Raw genomic sequence first — 19,454 nt, 5'->3', positions numbered from 1 at the left:
TTAAAGTGTAAGTTTAGAAACCTAAAGAGATAGCAACAATTATGAATCTACTGAAGCATTTAAATCTGTTTGTCTTAAGGGGATTGTATTTATTCATCTGCATTCAGTTTGGTTCATATTATAAAAAGTAATGGCTTATTGAGACATTGATACATGACTATGTAAAAATATCCCTTTGCCTTCAGAGCAAAGAAGTCAACTTTAATTAAAATTCTGTCTCATTTCCTCTTTTTTCAGTCTTAAAATTTTTGTTGTTGCTCTAGTTTATGTTCATATCACCTTCCTTTTATGTCACCCTGTTTGGAAAATTTTAGTTTTTGGTTTGATACCTGCTTTCTGAGTGCCACAAAATATTACTTCTGTATTTTACCCTTATAGGAACATAATGTTCAGTTAGCTAACTAGCATGAGTAATCAATCCATCCCTGAGAATCAGTAACCATATATAACAAACCAGAGTAATTGCTATCTTTATACAAGACAAGCATTTGGTTGTAAGGCTGACAACACCACAAGTTTCTCTTTTTGTATTTGTTTAATAGTACACCAGCTGATATTTTAAGAAATGTTTTCTTTTTCCCCATCAAAATAAGTTGTAAATGAAAACCTTTAAGATTTCATTTATCAAATGGATCCAGAATTCCTACCAAAACACCAAACCTTAGAACCCAGGAAGTAAGCTTCACAACCCAGCCAAATTTGTTGCTGTGAAAGTTACATTTATTTGTTAGGCCCTTAAGTCCTATTCAGAGCCTGTTTACTTCCAATAAACTGTTTAATTGACTGTTTACTATTTAATTTGTATGTGTAGACAGATTAACAATGATTCAGTGTAAACCCTCTCAATGATATAAATGAGAGGGGGGAAAAACTGCAAAACTAAAAAAGTGTGGTTGTCAGAAAGGCACGTCTTGACAACTTGGTGAAGAGATTTTTCTTAAGCCAGACGGAAAATTGGAGATGTGTGAAATCGCAAGTGCTTACCCTGCTGAATGTGCTTACCAGGGAATAGGATTCCTGGGGTTCTCAACAGTCAGAATATGGTGATAGGTTGTCAATGGCATTTTCAGGCTGTCAGCCTGATTGTCAGGGTAGAACTAATGGGTAAGTGGTATATAGCATTAGTGTGTATGATTTGTTTTAATGTCTCTTGCAATATCTCAGGTAATAGAGGAGCCTCTAATGTAAGCAAAAGATTACTTTTCATATGTGAAAGGGCAACATTTTAGAACTGTAAACTATCCCATGATTTAAATGGGTTTTTTCCAAATTGTGTTTGCATTAGGTCGAACTTCATGAAGTTGCCAAGATTTGACTGGTTTTGACCTACCAAAAAAAAAAAGGCAATTCACATGGTTCAACCTAATACATCAGCTATTCTAAACCTACATAGTATTGTTCCAAACTGGGAATGTGTTTTTCAAGGGAAACTGTTTCCAGGTGAGTAATAAACATGCCTTGTGTCCCTTTTGCCAGGCCCTGTTCTCACATGGATGATAATTTTCTCTCTTTATCCTCCCAAGTCTTACACATAATGGAATTTCCTAGAGCTTCACCATAGGCCATCTCCCGCACACCTTGCAGGAAATCTCATCCATCCTGATAGCCTGAAATGTGCTGACAACTCCCAAATATATCTCTGTCCCAGACCTGTGCTCTGAACACTAACCTTGTTTATCTAACAGCTTCCTTAACTCCCAAAGTGGATGTCATGTAGGCATCTCAGATTTATCTAACCAGAGCACAATTCCTGATGACCTTCTCTCAACCCTCTCTGTTTTTGGTCCAACCTCCTCCATCTAGAGAAGGACACCCTCACCCAACCAAGTGGTCTAGGAGAACCCTGGAAGTCATCTTTCCTTTCTGTTACCTATGGTCGGTCCAGTCTCTCTCAGTAAGAATGTCCAGAATGTGTCTGCTCCTTTTCTACCTACATCAGTACAGCTGTGATCTCCTTTCACGTAGATTGTTGTAATAACCATTCAATTTGTCCTTAGGCTTATACTCTGGACTCCCTATAATCCATTTTGTAAATATCAGCTTCTTAAATTGTTCTACATTTTAGGAAAATGCAGCCTCCTTGCTACCTACAAGGCCCTATATGATTTGGTCCCTACCTACTTAAGCTGGACAGCTCTTTCCCTTTTGTTTACTGATTTCTTTCAGTTCCTCGCAGTCACAAAGCTCTTCCCTGCCCTTGAGCCTTCATGTTATTCCCTCTGTTTGGAATACTGCTTCCCTCTTTAACTCTTATTTATCCTTCAGCCCTCAGTCTACGTGATCCTCACTCAGAGAGGCCTTGCCTGATCCCCTCTCCAATAGGAAGTAGGCCCCCATGAATCTTTCATATAGCACAATATGTTTTATTCATTGCACTTAACACAATTTGCAATGAGATATTTGCATGTATATTTATTTGGTTGGTGTAAACTCCATGAGGCAGGGCCCTTGTCTACTGTGCTCACCACTGTGAGGGCCCAGAACATAGTAGATGGTACCTGCTTAAAGTGAAAAACAGTCTATCTTGGATGTTTGTACTTGAAGAAGACTAGATTGTTCAGAAGAGGTTGTGATATGACAGTCCTCTAAAATATGGTACATAGTACATGGAATATGGGCTGCTTCCAAATCTCATCTTTACTTCATGTGAGTTAACACAACTATTTGAGGCCCTAAATTATAAGCTTTGAAAGCAGATACTTTGTCTCTTTTGTTCACTACTGTATCCCCAACACCTAGAAAAGTGCTTGGTAAATAGTAGATGCTTAATAAATATTTGTTGAATGAATGAACTTCTGTTTCCTCCTTTGCAAAGTTCTTGTCTCATGACAAGGGGTACAATTAAAAAACAAACATAGTTAAGTGCCTAGTACATAGCAGGTACTCCATAAAAGCCAGAAATCCTAACATCTTCAAAATATAATTCTGATTTTTTTTTTTTTTACACCACTGATTCTCTAAAGCTCTGGGCTCCCACAAAGATTGAGAATGAGGGGCAGTGAGATGGGTGCATTAACCTTTGAGGTTCTTTTCAAACTACCTAAACTTCACTCGCCTCACCTCCACTGCCTACTGCAGAGTGGCTATTCTTGAACATATTCTCTTCCTCGGGTGTGCAAAAGCAAAGGTTAAGAAACACCCGGTTCTAGGCAGAACTAGGCAGAACCAGTGTCACTGAAATATCTGATAAATGACGGCTGTATGTCAGAAAGCTGTTAATGTTGTTAGTCAAAAGTGTGTGTGTGTATGTGTGTGTGTGTGTGTGTGTGTAAATGGAACTGCAATGATTCTATGGCAGTGCTACTGTCTTTCTCTTGGTGAGAAATACCAGAATGTGTGCTTGGTAGAGTGTTCCTCTGGATCTATTACCTTGGATTAAATTCTAGACAGTTGCTAGTCCATAATTTTTTCTTAGAAAGGGGGAAAAGGAGGGAAGAGAGTAGATTTCTTCCTTTCTGAAATCATGTATGAACCTTACTTCAAGCTCCTTTTTCAAGGGACCTATTTATACTTCCAATGACCGATCGGAAGAGACTCAGGTATGCCACATTTACCTTTGTTTTATCACAGTTTAAGCATTTGTGAGCTCTGCAATCATTTTTATGTCAGTTAATTAGGCATGAAATCCAGGCAAGAGAGAGGGATGAGGGTTAGAATCACCCCAGGATGTCCACAAATCCCAGAAATTGGAGCAGTGGGAATTCATCAACCAATAGAGCCACACATCCCAGCCAGACCCCTGGCTACAGAGATGCAACTAAGACAATCAGGATAGATGAAAGTGCCTCTTAAAGCCCTCTACTGGTCTATAATTGTAAAATGTTTACAAGCATTTGGATTATTTATGCAATTGAAATATTTAGGCAATTCAAAGTGCCCTACTTCTGTGGAGCATATATTTTCATAAGTTGCTGTTTCTAGCATAAAGCTGTTCTTTCTATAGTCTATGGAGGCTGTTCAAATTTGAATATTTTAAATGTCAACATAGAATAACATTAAGGTTTATGGCCTGGCTTTAAGAAGATCCACAGTGCAAAATCTGAATTTACACATCTTTGGGACACCCTGGGAATGTCACTAATCAGATGAATCCATTAGAAGTAAAACTACTTCTGGTAGAGCTATATCAAGAGAAGTTAATTGAACACACCCTTACGATTCCCTGGAGTTGTAACAAGTTGTAGCATTTGTCATTTTCTTGCTGCCGCTCTACAGTGCTCCCGGATTTGAACAACTAAATCCTTTCATTTCCTTCCACTTTAGGATTTCTCAGTCTTTCCTTGCTGGTCTGCACACCTGCCCACCCATGGGTTTCAAGGTTAAACTGACCTTGTCCTGTCCCCAGCCCCCACCCCCAGGTTCCAGTAGTTGGGTGCCTCCTGGATTCCCTCTAGCACTTTCTCTTTCCCTGTGACTGACCACCTAACCTCATTGGCCTTCCTGAGTTACTTCTTTTCTTCCTTTCCTGCTGTTCACAAACATCTTTGATAACTTTCCTGCAGCCTCAGGCAGCACAATGAGCCATTCTGTTGTCGGAACTAATATTTTCAAGATATATTCATTCAGCAAATCTACTCCTCCACTTGTGCTTTAATCTTTCAAGTCTAACAGGTTACTAGGTCATACCTCTCACAATAAGCATTACACATATAACCCCCATCTTCGTTTCATAAGTGTATCTGTAAAGGGAAAAATGATAAATTTTAATCTATAATGTTTTTCAGGACAGTAGTTTGGAAGCACTTCCTAATTAAGAAACTAAAAGAAAGCACATGGTATTGTAATCCCTCTAAACTGACCTCGTTTTAGAGTAAGTTAAGATTTTTTTTTTTATCTGCAACACACCTTCACCTCTGATTTGGAGTTGGCAAGTAACCAATCATGCTGATAGATTCAATATTTTAAAATCAATTTACATGTGAAAATAAGTTCTTGTTTTAAAGAAATTAAATGACAGCATTAGACTCCTTCAAATGAGCTCATTGTTATTTTACGTTAAGATGTTAGGGAGACAGGGAACTGTAAGAAGCCTGTGGTTAGGAATGGAACCTTGTATAATGCAGACCAATATCACTGTTCATACTTGGAGTTGTAGCAAATATAAAATGTGAATTTGATGTGACATAAATTGTCTTTTTAAAAATATCTTGGTTTTCATCTGTTATTTTTCTCTGTAACCTCTGAGATTATCGTACTAGCTATTACTTGCTATTAAAATGAGTAGGTGATACTGTTTTTCTAATTTTTTAAAAAATTAAACTTCCAAGTGAGTATATCTGGCCATCAGTCATAGGATAAGTCATCTTTCTGATTTTGGAAGAGGTAGATAAGCAAATGCCCCTTGTAATTAATATGGCAGCTATAGCCATGAAAGCAATTTCTAGTCCACCACTATAATTATTTAGATTAGCTATTTGATTTCCATTAATCAAAAGAAGGAAACTAAGTAACTGCAATATGCAACCAACTCTCTGCCTCTGACTTTAAAAATGTGTATTCTGAGTCTCCACTGACTTTTCTCATGTCACAAGTCTGAGCCTCTGTGTGAAAAACAGAGTCCAGGGCTGTATGTAAATGAGATTTTCCACCCATAGGGGATCAGCTCTGTAAGATTAAGTATTTAAACAGCTACAAAGGATTTATTAAAGAGAAAAGTGCATCTATTACTGATTAGGATATTTTGAGAGAAAGGCACATTAAACAGCAATTTTTAAATAATCAAATTAGTGAATCACAGTATCAAATGACTTTACTGCTGAAAAGAATCTTAAAGATCAAGACTAACCCTCCTTTTTTACCAATAAAGCCAAGAGCTTTTCCTGGGACCACCTGGAACATCTCAGCTTTTTGAAAGGACTTCAGTTCCACTGAACTTCAAGGTCACTAAAGACAGTATGTAATTGTTTATGGTGTTTGCACAGTGCCAGGGACATATTAAACATTCAAAGTATAAGTGTGTGATGAATTAATAAGTAACTTTATGAACAAACACGATCACCTCTCTGTTGCACAGGGATTTATGTTACACAAATCATACTCAAGACTGGCTTTATCTATTTTCAGAAAGTTTGCATTAAAGTAGCCAAAACTGGTAATAATCTCTCTCTCTTTCTGTCTCTCTCTGTCTCTCTCTCTCTCTCACCCACACATACGTACATACACACCATAAGATATAGTTATTGATCTTTAAATACTTCTTGCCAGCCTCCGTATATTCAGATGAACCAGGGATATAAATGTCCATACACACCCTTCTTGCCAATGGCCAGATGGGTAAATCACCAGCTAGAGTACAAACGTCTAGGAAATTCGGTACCCTGAACCTCTGTATCCCTATAGGTCTTTTGTCTTCATTTTTGGAGCTGGTGGTATCTGGATCCCTGTGTCCTTGATACCCCAGACATTTTTTTTCAGCTATACATTTTAATTTTTTATCATCTGCCACATCTCCAAACAAGCATGTCTTGGGGTAGATTGATTTTTAGCAAGGCATTGATTCGTGTGAGTTGAGCCATCTAAAAAGGCCATAGCAAATCTAGGACAACCTGAGAAGTAAAATAAATGATAGTGATGGACTATATAACCCATGGAATAAAATAAATACCTATGAATCCATACTGCTACAAATAAATAATTTGCATATATAAGTAAATGAGAGAAAAGGGATAGCTCTTTCTTACAGTAGAATTCCAATTAATGAATGTACAAAGAATAATGGAAGTAGAAAAATCACCATTTGACAAAAACCCTGTTAACTGTTGCAGATAAGAATAATCAATGGATGTGAAAATTAGTGGCCAAAAACATGTTGAGAAATAGGATATTTGCAGTCTTAGTATATCTACCCACAAGATACTTTTTAAAAAAATTGGAGGAGACTGGCGTGCCTGGGTGGCTCAGTTGGTTAAGTGTCCAGCTCTTGATTTTGGCTCAGTTCATGATCTCAGGGTCATGAGATTGAGCCCTGCATCAGGCTCTGCACTGGAAGTGGATCCTACATGGGATTCTCTTTTTCCCTCTCCCCCTGTCCTCACCGCCCCCCACTCATGTGCATGCACATGCTCTCTCTCTCTCTCTCTCAAAAATAAATAAATAAATAAATAAATAAACAAACAAACAAATAAAGGAGGAGACTAAGCAGACATGACAGCTAAATGCAGTGTGAGACCCTGGATAGAATTCAGGACCAGAAAAAGGAAATGGAATAATTGGAAAAAATTTGAATAAGGACTATACATCAGTTAATAGTAACATATCAAAGTTAATCTCCTGGTTTTGATGATTGTGCATCAGTTGTAAGTAAGATGTTAACATTTGGGGAAACTAGGTAAACTAGGTAAAGGGTATATGGGAACTCTGCTTTTTTTCAATGTCTTTATAAGTCTAAAATTATTTCAAATTAAAATTTAAAAATATTTTTTAAAATAAATAAAAAGGCCATAACCCTTTCTGACATTTGAATGGCCCTTTATAAAAGAAGCCTAAGGAATAGAGAAGTTTTTTGATCTACACTTGACATAGGAAATACATGCCAGCCATTTCAGTGATTTGCCTAAGGCTGCCCATTATGGAGCCAGGTTTCTGTTAGATCTCGTTTTTCTCGCTATAGCCCCTCTGTTCTCATAACCGCTTCACAAAGAAGATGGAGAAGGCATTATTATTCCCACTTAATAGACTTGGAAACAGCAAGAGGAAAAGATTTGCTGCTTAGTGAGTGGTAGAGTTATAACTCAAGTTCAAGTCTTCCTACTCTTAATCCAGTTTCTTTTCATTCATATTCCATAAATATAGCTATTTCTCTCTTACTCTCATTCGACAAACATTTGTTTAGAATCTTCTAGTCAAAACCCTGTACTGAGCACTATGCATACAAAAGTGGAAATGACTTTTGGGGGACCAACTTCAATGAGGTGGTTATGAAGAAGCAATAGAAGTTAACCAGGGGGAAAGGGCTAGAAATATCATTCTAAGCAGGAACTGTAGTAACTCAGCCTCTAAAGATGGCAGCAAGTACAACAGAATTGGCCTTGAACCCCAGCATCCTCGAGGTCCCATTTATTACTTTTCTGTAAACTTTTAGTGCCCGTGCACCAGTGAAAGGCCACTTACAGACTATTGAAAAGTATACTTCAGTTTCTTCATATTGACTTTGCTCTGGGGATTGTTTTAGAATCTACTTACATCCTACTTCACTGGCAAGCCTAAATTTATCTTGCTGCCTGAATATCCCTGTAGTCCAGCTGGTTATCCTCATCAATTCCTCTGTGTGGTGGCATCAATCAGATCTTACTAAAGTTATAATGGTTCTGGTAGGAGAAGAACCAGCCATCAGCTAGACAACTGAAGTCAAGAGAAGATGCACCTACCTGGCTTTGGAACTCATCATAAGCTGTCCTGACACCAGGGCAGAGGAAGGCAACTGACCAGAGAATAAGTCAGGCTTCCAATCCTCCCACACTATTCCTGGGTTGAAAATGCATAGGCTGGCAGCAGGAGAGTCTTCAGTTCTGGTAGCCTTGCTCTAAATTGTGTGTGTTGGGCGGGGGGGCGGGGGGGGGAGTGCACATGTGCGTGCACATGTGTGGTCTTAACTGCTTTAAAATCCTTAATCTGCTTAAACTGTATGGATTATTTAAGTGGAACATCTCTCCTGTATTTATCTAATCTGACCAAAGATTATACAGTTCAAAGGACCTGAATTTGCCTTCCTTCATTGGTTTCACACATATGTTCTCATTAGCCTCTGCAGGGGATGAGTTCAACATCATGATGATTTAAGGTGTTAACATTTATGTTTTATTCACCACAATTGTGCAAATAACAGTGGCCAAAGTCAGGGAGAATAAGACCAGAGGATTAATCTCTGAATGGTGGATAGTCTTGAATCTTTGGCTTTGGAGTGCCATTGTTTTGATAGCATACAGGATATTTGCATCTGTATTTCAGCAAGATTTAATAGTAGTACAGTTCCTGATACACAATTAGTGCCAATGAACTCTTTGCTTGTACAAGAGCCCTCTTCAGCCTAACCCAGAGCGGAGGGAAAACAGTACTGCTTCTATGGTTTACTTAGGTATGATTTTTGTTGTTGTTGTTCTGAGCCTGCCTTCAGGTATGTGAGTAATAGACTTTTGGGATCACAGTTTTGTTATAAGTTTATTCATTGCAAGATTAGCCACTGAGTTGCAACACATTTAAGTCTTGAAGAGTCCAAAGAACAAAGTAGAAGTACAGGGGTGGCAATTTCAGCATGTTAAACTATTCATTGGCCCAGATTAAAAATTTTGTGGGCCTCTACTTAATGACTGAGGAATTTGCCCAGATATTCTGTTTAATAAACTTAAAGTCCCAACTGTCTCAGCTTCCAAGTGTATCATTAACTGTATTAGTATAAAAACTTTAAGCCATGTTAGCCTTACAAATTTGATTGATGTGTTAGGGTGGAGGAGGGGTGAGTAATACCTGTATTATCTGACTAATGTTTGTCTTTAAATAGTGTGTTATCTTTCAACCAAAATTACTTGATCTACATTAACCCTCTAACACATATTCTACTGATGTCCTAATTTCATAAGACATTAGAGTGATTTCTGTTGCATAAATGATAGCTTTCATTGCTTATAAAATGTGCTTAGACACACTCAATAATGTCTTCTTCAAACTTATATTGCATTGATTACATCTGGCAGTCCCATATGGTGAAACTTAGTTACAACCCTTCCAATTAAATTATGGTTGGAAGCCCACTTCTGGGGTGCAGCTCAGTGATCTACTAAATTCCTCAATGACATTCAGAACATGAAATAACTTTGAGAGAATAAATTTAACAGTACAAGTGGGAGCAGACAAGAAAGTTTTCAATCTGTATTAATTTATTTTTCAAAATTCATTACTTGCACAGTTTACTTTCCAAGCTAATTCTAACCAAAGATGAGTAACGCTGCTTTGGCAAGAGTATGTGCATAAGATATTTCCATATGTTTAAGCAGAAATACCAAGTTCAGTGCTTATATACAAGTAAGCGCAGTGAAAAATGCTCTGAAGGCAGGTTCTCTAGCACCTGCTCCCTGGCTTGTTCTCAGCTAATGACCCTGCATCCTATTTCATGGAGAAAAGGGAACCCATTAAAAATCTTCCACAGTCTCCTGCTAACACAGCTCCCCACCCAAAAGCATTGGTATGCACATACTTTGCCTTTTGCCTTGTGTCTGTAGATGAATTATCTGTGCTTCTATGCAAGGCCACCCCCTACCTCGACACAGGTGCTCATCCTCTCTCCCCTTCCACAGTGCCCTCTCCTGAATCATCAATCCCCCCTCTCTTGGAGCATTGCTACTAGGAGACGAGCATCCTGTTTTCTTTAGTACCTCAAACAAACAAGCAAACAAAGTAGACCCTCTTCTGACTAGTGTCCATCCAGTTACTGGTAGATTTCTCTGTTCTTCAAAGGGGCTGTCTTTGCTCAGGTCCTAGATCCTCTCTTCCCATTCCTCCATAGCCACCCACTCTCCTCCTTGCCCTCTCCATTCCACCTGGGTTGGCTTCTTGCTGATCTTGGGACCAAACAGACACACTCCTTCCTCAGGCATATGCTCTTGCTAAACCCTGGCCTCTGGCTCTAGTTATCAGGACCTTGAAGGGGCCCTTCACCTATTCAGTGAAGCCTTCCTCATCTTTTTTATTACGAAATAAAATAAGATGAAAATAGGGAGGCAAACCATAAGAGATGCTGAACTCTAGGAAACAAACTGAGGGTTGCTGGAGGGGAGATGGGGGGAGGGATAATTAATTCTGTGATGGGCATTAAGGAGGAACTTGATGTAATGAGCACTGGGTATTATATGCAACTGATGAATCACTAAATTCTACCTCTGAAACTAAAAAAAAAAAAAAAAATCTGCAATAGGCCTCATCACCCTCTCACTCCCTTATCCTGTTTTGCTGAGTTGTCCCCACCCCTCCACCCCAGGATATTTATCACATTCTAAAATATTATATAACTTATTATATTTTCTAAATAAACTCCACTACAGGGATTTTTGAGGATTTGAGTGTTAACAGACTAAGTTGGCATAGGTCTCCTTTACAAACAAATCCAATGACCCACGACAAGGTAGGGCTGTTGAGGGAAAGCCGCCTAGGCTTTGATACCAGCCCCGAGTCTCTACTCACTATAAACAGAGTGTCTTAGGCTACCTACCCTCTCCAAGTTTCAGTTTGCTCTTCTGTGAGTGAAGATATTATACATAAGTCATTCATTCAGCAAATATTAAGGGCAGACAGACCAAGCAATGCGCTAAATAAACATAGGAGCCCAACACACATTGTAAAGGAGTAAAGGAGCTGGCTTGTGAAGTGCCTCATTTTAATTAGCTCACCGCATATCCTCGTTGGTATCTTACCAACTTGGTTTTCACACTTGGGTATGTCAAACAGTCCCCTGAAATACCTTTTAAACACACTGGGGCCCATGTCTAGAATTTCTGATCCAAGAGGTTGGTGATGTGGCCCCTACCCTGCATCTTCCTCCTCTCCTGGGAAATTCTGATGGGGAAGTCCCACATCAGACCACACACTGGGAAGTGCTGATTTAGAGAAATAGTTTTATTAGCTCCCTTTTTAATATTAGGTTATAAAAACATTTTAGAGTCATGTCATTCTGAATAAATTATGCTTCCCCAGAAGCCATTTAGTCTGGGACTTTTGCCTCACATTAATGATATTAATGATCCTTAGAGGCTACACACAGGCTATCTAATCCTACGAGATTCTCAGTAACTCGCCCCTCTGAGGACATCTTTTGTTGCCTAGTAGAGTAGCTTCATTGCAAAAAAATACTTGAGGAGTTTTAAAATGCCATCCATGTTCATTACTAAAAAGTGAGGAACATCAAAGAGAAGCACAACCCAAAAAAGAAAATTGAAAAGGGAGCCTTCCTACCATAAACACTGCAGAGAGCCATCAACAGACAATGCTAACTACTGCCATTATTAAGCCATGCAGATTCAAATATGAATATAATTTCATTTCATTAACATCATTACGTTAAGGCAAGTAATTTTGAAATATGACATGTTCTGTGATAAGGTCATAAACCCACAGAACTATTCCTTAGTAAGTAATCACAAGGTAAGTTAGGTTTTATTCAATTCAGAATTATTGAAGCCTGGAAAATCTGACCTGTGGGTTAAAAAACAAAAGCACACCAATAACAATTTATTGTTTGTCTTTTAAACTACAGTCATATCACCGGTTAGTTGTGTCCCAGGAGAAATTTGTTTTACTGTACAATTGAGTTTTCCAGACAAATGAAATGTATCTTGGTAAATATCCCAATATTTTATTTCTGATGGCTTATGGTAGTTTATCAGACATATATCAGACATCCCATATGGAGGGATGTACTGAACAGGGTAAGAATTATTTTTGAGATGGCTGAAAGGCATCCTCATGAATATCTTACACTGGGTGCTGCAGTAATACCATGATTCTCATAGGTAATGTGCCTGTAGTAAATCGTCCTTGGCCTTCAGTCTTTATGTCAGACCTGCATAGTTTTTCTTTGACTGTAGAACAATATTTTTTTGCGGCTTCTTCCTAAAGTCATTGTGCCTGTCTCCAGCAGCCTTTCTCTCTATTTTTTCTTTTTTTTTAATTTTATTTATTTATTCATGAGAGACAGAGAGAGAGGCAGAGGGAGAAGCAGCCCCCCCCCCCGAGGAGCAGGGAGCCCAATGCAGGACTAGATCCCAGGACCCTGGGATTATGACCTGAGCCGAAGGCAGATGCTTAACCGACTGAGCTACCCAGATGCCCTCTATTTTTTTTTTATTTTAATTGCTAAAGATGGGGAACCAAACCAAAACAAACATTTATGTTAGGATTGCATATAGAATAAAAGTAAGCTTTCAAGAGTAGGGACCAAAGTATACCCTTCTGAGTCAAGTATACAAGCTTCAAAAAAAATGTGTCTTTTTATGGATTTTTATTTTTGACTATTTTTGAAAACTTAAAGATTTTGTTTGTTCTAGTTTTCCATTGCATTCTGGATTAGAGAGATCATCTGATGTTGTGAGCTTCGTGTGAGATAGAACCATAACACTAATCCTAGAGATTACTGGAGTGTTCTAGGATTTCTAAGAGGTTACTGCTTTTTTGCCCCATCCATTTTTTCTCCAAGTCAGATGGCCTTAGGGTCATTCTTAAATATTAAGAGTTAAGGCCTTAATATTACTTTTATCAATGTGGTATGTAACTAATGGTACCTCAGTGTAGTTTTACTTTTAAGTGATAATTATCAAAAAGTTTGACCACATTTTTATGTGTTTAAGAGCTTTTTGGTGAAAGATCTATTCATGTCCTTTGCTTAATTTCCATAGGACTTTTGTTAGTTTTATTGACTTATAGTGGTCTTGTATAAAGTAGGAAAATTATCGTTTTATCTGTAATTTAAGATTTTTTAGTTTGCCACTTGCCTTTGACTTTGCTCATGTTCTTGCCGTAAAGATTTTTAATTTTTGCCTATAGTCATATTAATCTTTTCTTTAATGGCTCCCAGTCTTTGTCACACTTAGGCCTTTTCTAATTCAACACTGTGTGTGTGTAATACTTCTTTAAATATTTAAACAGTACATATACATATATACATTACATATGTAGATGTAACATATACACACATATGTATGTATATATACATGTTTTATGTATGGAAAATATATGTGTATGTGTGTATACTTATATATAAATATATTTGTAAGTTCCCAGGATTTCTCCTTGGAATTCCAAAGCTTCGATTTTTACTTTTAAAGTTTGACCCATCTGGTATTTATTTCGATTTAAAGTACAAAGCACTTATCTTCTTTATTTTTTAATATGTAGATATTCTGTTCTTCCAACACCAGTTAGCACTTACTGGATGATCTCCTACTCCAATGATTGGACATGCCAAGTTTTATTATATACTAAATTATATTTCTCACCACCCTCTTCTAAATATTATAGTTTTTAAATGCATTTTAGTATCTCATCACTGTTATTTTTTCCCCAGAATTTTTTTTTTTGCTATTCTTGCTTAATTTTTTTCTATGTGAACTTTAGAATGGCTTGTCTAATTTTTAAAGGTTGCTATTTTTATTGAAATTGCACTAAATGTATAGAGTAATATCTTTATGATCTTGAATATTCCTATCTAAGAATAAAGTGTCCATTTCCATTTATCCTAGTCATTTCCCCATTGTCTCATTATACCATATATGATTTTTAAAGTTTGTTTCAACCAGCATCAAATAAAGGCCAGGCATTGAAATCTATTGATATGTCTCTCAAGTCTCTTTGAAGCCACTGGCTTCCTGCTTCCCCAGCTCTCACTGCCCTTTATTCCTGCATGTATTTGTTGAAACTGAATCAGTTGTACTGTGGAGTTTCCCATGGCCTGGATCTTGCTCACTATAACACTATGGTGTTGTTTAACTTGTTCATCTGTCCTTATTTTAGAAAGAGTGTTCCATAAAAGATGAAGCATTCTAGTCTCTTTTTGTGTCTATTTTTTAACAGCATTTCAATTTTTCTTTTGTATACTTCTTCCTTATTTCTTTCTAAGTATATTCCTAGGGTTTTTAATGCGGCAACTTCAATGGAGGGCAGTTAGGCAATATTTATCAAAATTACAAGTATGTACTTGTGCCTTTTGACCTAGCAATTTAACTTCGAGGAACTTATCCTGCAGAGATAATTGCACATCTGTGAAATGATATATTTCTGAAATTAGTCATTACCTCATTATTTGTAATAGCAAAAGATTGCAATAATCTAAATTCCCATTGGTAGGAGACTAATTGCGTAAATTACGGTGTATCCATACAGTAAAATGCTGTGAAGCTGCTAAAAATATAAATAAATAAAATAAAATGAGGAAGCTCTTTGTGTGTGATAGCAAATAGTTTTCAAGATATGTTGCTACATGAAAAAAATGAGGCTGCAAAACAGCGTGTATAGGATGTATATTATGTTATTATTTCTAGAAGAAAGAAAAGGGGAACTATATATACTGTATATACATAAGATATCTCTGGATGATAACATTGGTTGGCTCCACCAAGAGAAATTGGCTAACTAGGGGATAGGAGATAGAGGTCTTCACTATAGGCCTTTTCATAACTTTTGAATTTTGTTGTCTGTGAATGTTTTACCAATTTAGCTTTTTTTTTATTAAAAAAGTTGAAGTATTGTAATGTACTATATAGCAAGTTAAGATCCTAATTAATATATTTTATTTAAAGCCTGTTGTAGTATTATTTGGCAAATGTAAGGTCAATACGTTAAAGGGAGTGAGATTTCATCTAAACATTATGAGCTCTCTTGCCAGCATGGGAGCCAGTCAAATACTGAGATGTCCCACATACACATACACACACAAACACAAAACTGACATACACACAAGGAATTTGAGCAGAGTCAGCCTGGTGAAGGGAATTCCTGCATTCAGTATGAGAAGCGTATCAAGTGACCTCTAAATCCCATCCAACTAGGACAGCAAGTCATAGTAAAAATAGCATGGGGGGGCGGTGCCTGGGTGGCTCAGTTGTATAAGCAATCGACTTTTGATTTCCACCCAGGCCGTGATCTCAGGATCCCAAGATCAAGACCCACATTTAGCTCTGACTCAGGGCAGAGTCTGCTTGTCCTTCTCCCTCCCCCTCTGCCCCTCCCACTGCTCTCTCTCTCTCTCTCTCTCTCTCTCAAATAAATAAATAAAATCTTTAAAAAAAGTCGCATGGGATTTGAAGCCCTCAGATAAAAGCTCAGATCCCCTTTTTACTCCTTAGTAAGCTGTGTGAACATGGTAACATTTCTTAAACTCACTAAGTTTCAGTTTCTTAATCTGCAAAATGGGGTTACCTTTCAGCTTGTTATGAGGATTAACAATAACTTGTTATTATGTATAAATGATTAGTTCATTATATGATTTTAGCTCTAGAAGTCCCTGAATTAATTGGTCTCTGGAGAGAAAACTGAGGTAAGAGGAGCTATTTTATAGGAAGAATTTCTCTTTTCATTTTGAAATTTAGATATTCCTAGCATATTCTTGAATTTTATTAACAATTCCCTAGTCTTCAAGCTCCCAGACTCTCACATGTAGACTCTCAAGCAGTACCAGAAATGAGAAAATAATAACAGCATATCCTATCCTATTTGGGTAGCCTCTCTTGAGCTTAACTCAAGTTGAGCTTTGACTCTCATTGCTTTTTTTACTGGAAACTATAACTGTATATTTAAAAGACAGATCTATAGATGTGTTTCAATGTAAAATCTATGAGGCTCGTATCAACCTGATGCCCATCATTCAGTCATTCTCTGCAGGGCCAATTATCTGTATGTATTTTTAAAAAAGCCAACTTGAGAGAACTATTTCATTTTATTCTAATTTACTTATAGACAAGTCATTTGCAAGAAGGACCCTGACACATATCTTGGAGTCCTAAAAATATTCTCTGAAATTTCTCTGACACACCTAGCTTTGACTTTCAATAATGCTTAAGACATGTAAGAAGCGGCCCCCCAAGTGAAAAGCCCACATCCTTGCCTGCATTTTACCATGAGGCTTCTGCGATCTTTCAGTGGTTAACTAAGGAGAGCAACACACTCTCACGGGGTGCCAGGGTAGAGAGCGCTAGTGCTCAACATAAGATCCATAAAATATCCCTCCCATTTTACCCACCCAATGATGGGAAAAGCCTCCCGCTGCTGTGTAAGGAGCTTGATAAGGGACAATTTCCTGTCAGTGAGGATTGTTAAACTTAGAAGAGGTTCAGAAGAAAATAATTATATCCAGGTCTCTCCAGATCTCTGAAAATGAGAGGGGTTGATTATTAGTTAGATTGCTTGAAACTGCTTTTTGGAGAAGTACACCATCTCCCCAAGTTTCCTTTTCTTTCTCTCTTTTTTTTTTTTTCCTATCTGACGTTAATACTGACTTGTTTCCTTAATTCATCTTTCTACACACTTTCTAACGCTGTTACTATATTGTAAATGTGGTTCTGAAAATTACAGAGAAATGTAACCAGAATACTTTCATGGAGCCTTTTTATATCCACTTAATGTTTTACCTGTTTGCCCACACTCTGCAATAAAAATTACAAGTTGCCTTTTCAGACACTGACAGTGATGAACAGGAAGAGGAAACCAAATTTTTTTTAGAAATTCCCCTATTACAATGTGTGTGGCAGGTTTATAAATAGACTTAACAGGTGGATATTTTCAGGTAACATTAATACATTAGTCAATATCAAGGTAATTTTGTATTTTTTGTTTATAGGAGTATTAAAAAACAAAGCAGTAAAATTATTTTTTGACACATTCTTTCTCACTTTCATTTTCCCCATAGTAGTCCTGCAAAAGACTGTCTAAAAAATAATGTAGGTAACTTAATTTCCCCAGGGTACAGTAAGTAAGCCACAAGTATTTTTTTGTTTTTTTCTTTTAAAGAAAGAGCCACCGAAATTAGGTTGGTGTTTTGTGTCAGAGAGTTCTCTCCATCAGTTTCTAGCATTTCCAGCACAAAGTGAAAAGAATTCTAAGAAAATCATAATAAATTTTTCCAGATTTCTAAACTAGTACTCATTTTAAAAATGTGAGATATGATGCCTTTTCAAAACACTGAAATAACTGTATTAAATAAAAGGTAGCAAAACAGCATACAAAAATTCTAATCTTCAGCCTGATGCACAGTAAATTCTCACTAAATGGTTGAAGCATATGAACATGCCAATATTTGACCACTTTGAATTATAAAAATGGCAATTTCACAAAATTCAGCCTAATGTTAATATATATAATAATTATATAATCATCTTGGTGTCAGAAACCTGAGTCTAGGGGCACCTGGGTGGGTCGGCCGGTTAAGCATCTGCCTTTGGCTCAGGTCATGATTCCAGGGACCTGGCTTGGAGCCCCATGCTGGGCTCTGCTCTCAGGGGCGAGTCTGCTTCTCCCTATACCCCTTCCACTGCTCATGCTCTCTCACTCTCTCTCTGTCTCAAAGAAATAAAATCTTTTAAAAAAAAAGAAGAAGAGAAAAAGAAAAAGAAACCCATGAGCCTACACCATTTTACTAAAAGAACACTTGGGTCTTGGGAATATTAGAGTTATTAGCCAAGTTAAGAAAATAGCTTTTTGTGGTCTCAACAGACACTGAGGCAAAGTGAAACTACACATTTCACCTCAGGAGAGTTTAGGGATGTCCTCAAACCCTCACACAGAATCTTATAAAATAAAGCAAGAGGTTAAAGCTAAAAGAGAAAAATAACAACAGCTGTGAGCGCTCTTAAAGCTAAGACAGTGCAGAGGGACGGAGCATTCAAAAAAGAAAGACAAGAAACACTATAAATATAACCCAAATATAATTTAATACAAAAATAAATGCCTTGTATCTGGGCTATTTTGGTGCATATGGCCAACAGCCCTAACTACTACTGTCCTTTGTTAGGGTGTCATCACATTACCATACTGTATTTACAGTTCTGACTGTGCATTATCAGGACAGGTTAAAACTGGCTTTGAACGCTCTGAAAGTCTTTCTGTGAGAGTTTTTTAAAATAATTTCTCTGGATATTTTACCTCCTTTCCCAGCCCTTCAGGATATACTCAAGCATTAGCGAATGATTGGAGGGTAAGTTAGGCTAATACTCCCTCCATTAACAAAGTAATTGAGAAGCAACCTTATATCCAAGTACTTTCAGATTTTCAGGGACATAGCCAGCTTTTAAAAACTTTATTACACAAGCAATATTTTAATATTGAGAAATTAGAAATTCCAATACTTTTAAAGCTCTGAATAAAAAGCCGGAGATCTCTTTAAAGAATATATATACGTAATACATGAAGGAAAATAGCACAAAAGCATATCTCTTGCATCATCCTGTTATCCTCTGCATCCCTAGCACCTAGTACAGGACCTGGTATGTAGTTAGTTGTCAAGAATAAGTAGTTATTGGGCGCCTGGATGGCTCAGTTGGTTAAGCAACTGCCTTCGGCTCAGGTCATGATCCCGGAGTCCCAGGATCGAGTCCTGCATCGGGCTCCCTGCTCAGCAGGGAGTCTGCATCTCCCTCTGACCCTCCCCCCTCTCATGTGCTCTCTCTCTCTCATTCTCTCTCTCAAATAAAATAAATAAAATCTTTAAAAAAAAAGAAGTAGTTATTGAATGAATGAATGAGTGAGTGAATTAATCTAGGTATTGTGTTCACATTTAAAGTTTATATATTTTTTAGCATCTATAGTAGCTCATTAAACATCTTTTGTGTACAAAGAGTTGTTCAGTACAGATGACTCAGTTTCCTCACCTATAAAATGAGGGTCTGGTCAAGGTGTTTCCAGCAGAAACATTCTGCAGCCTCTTAAACAGCTAGGGTAAGAGCAATCAGCAGGGATTTCTTAAAGCATTAATGGGTAAGCTA

The 19,454-nt window shown here is 37.4% G+C and overlaps 1 protein-coding gene across 2 annotated transcripts in view; it reads left to right on the top strand.

Annotated features, from left to right (window-relative positions):
- Positions 1-19,454, top strand: part of SERPINI1 (serpin family I member 1) — a 69,063-nt gene that overhangs the window by 13,161 nt on the left and 36,448 nt on the right. Inside the window, exon 2 of one of the 2 annotated variants that reach the window (XM_028103019.2) lies at positions 1,286-1,440. The exons of the other annotated variant lie outside the window; for it this stretch is intronic. Coding sequence (XP_027958820.1) covers positions 1,353-1,440 — 88 coding nt within the window. The 5' untranslated portion in view covers positions 1,286-1,352. The remainder of the gene's footprint in view (positions 1-1,285; positions 1,441-19,454) is intronic. 2 annotated transcript variants of the gene reach the window in all.

This window comes from Eumetopias jubatus, unplaced genomic scaffold, assembly GCF_037043125.1.
Source record: "Eumetopias jubatus isolate StellerSeaLion01/CBP00866 unplaced genomic scaffold, mEumJub1_p1.0 scaffold_1, whole genome shotgun sequence".
NCBI lineage: Eukaryota > Metazoa > Chordata > Mammalia > Carnivora > Otariidae > Eumetopias > Eumetopias jubatus.
The sequence above is the reverse complement of the archived record's forward strand: the minus strand, read 5'-3'. Positions and strand labels throughout refer to the sequence as shown.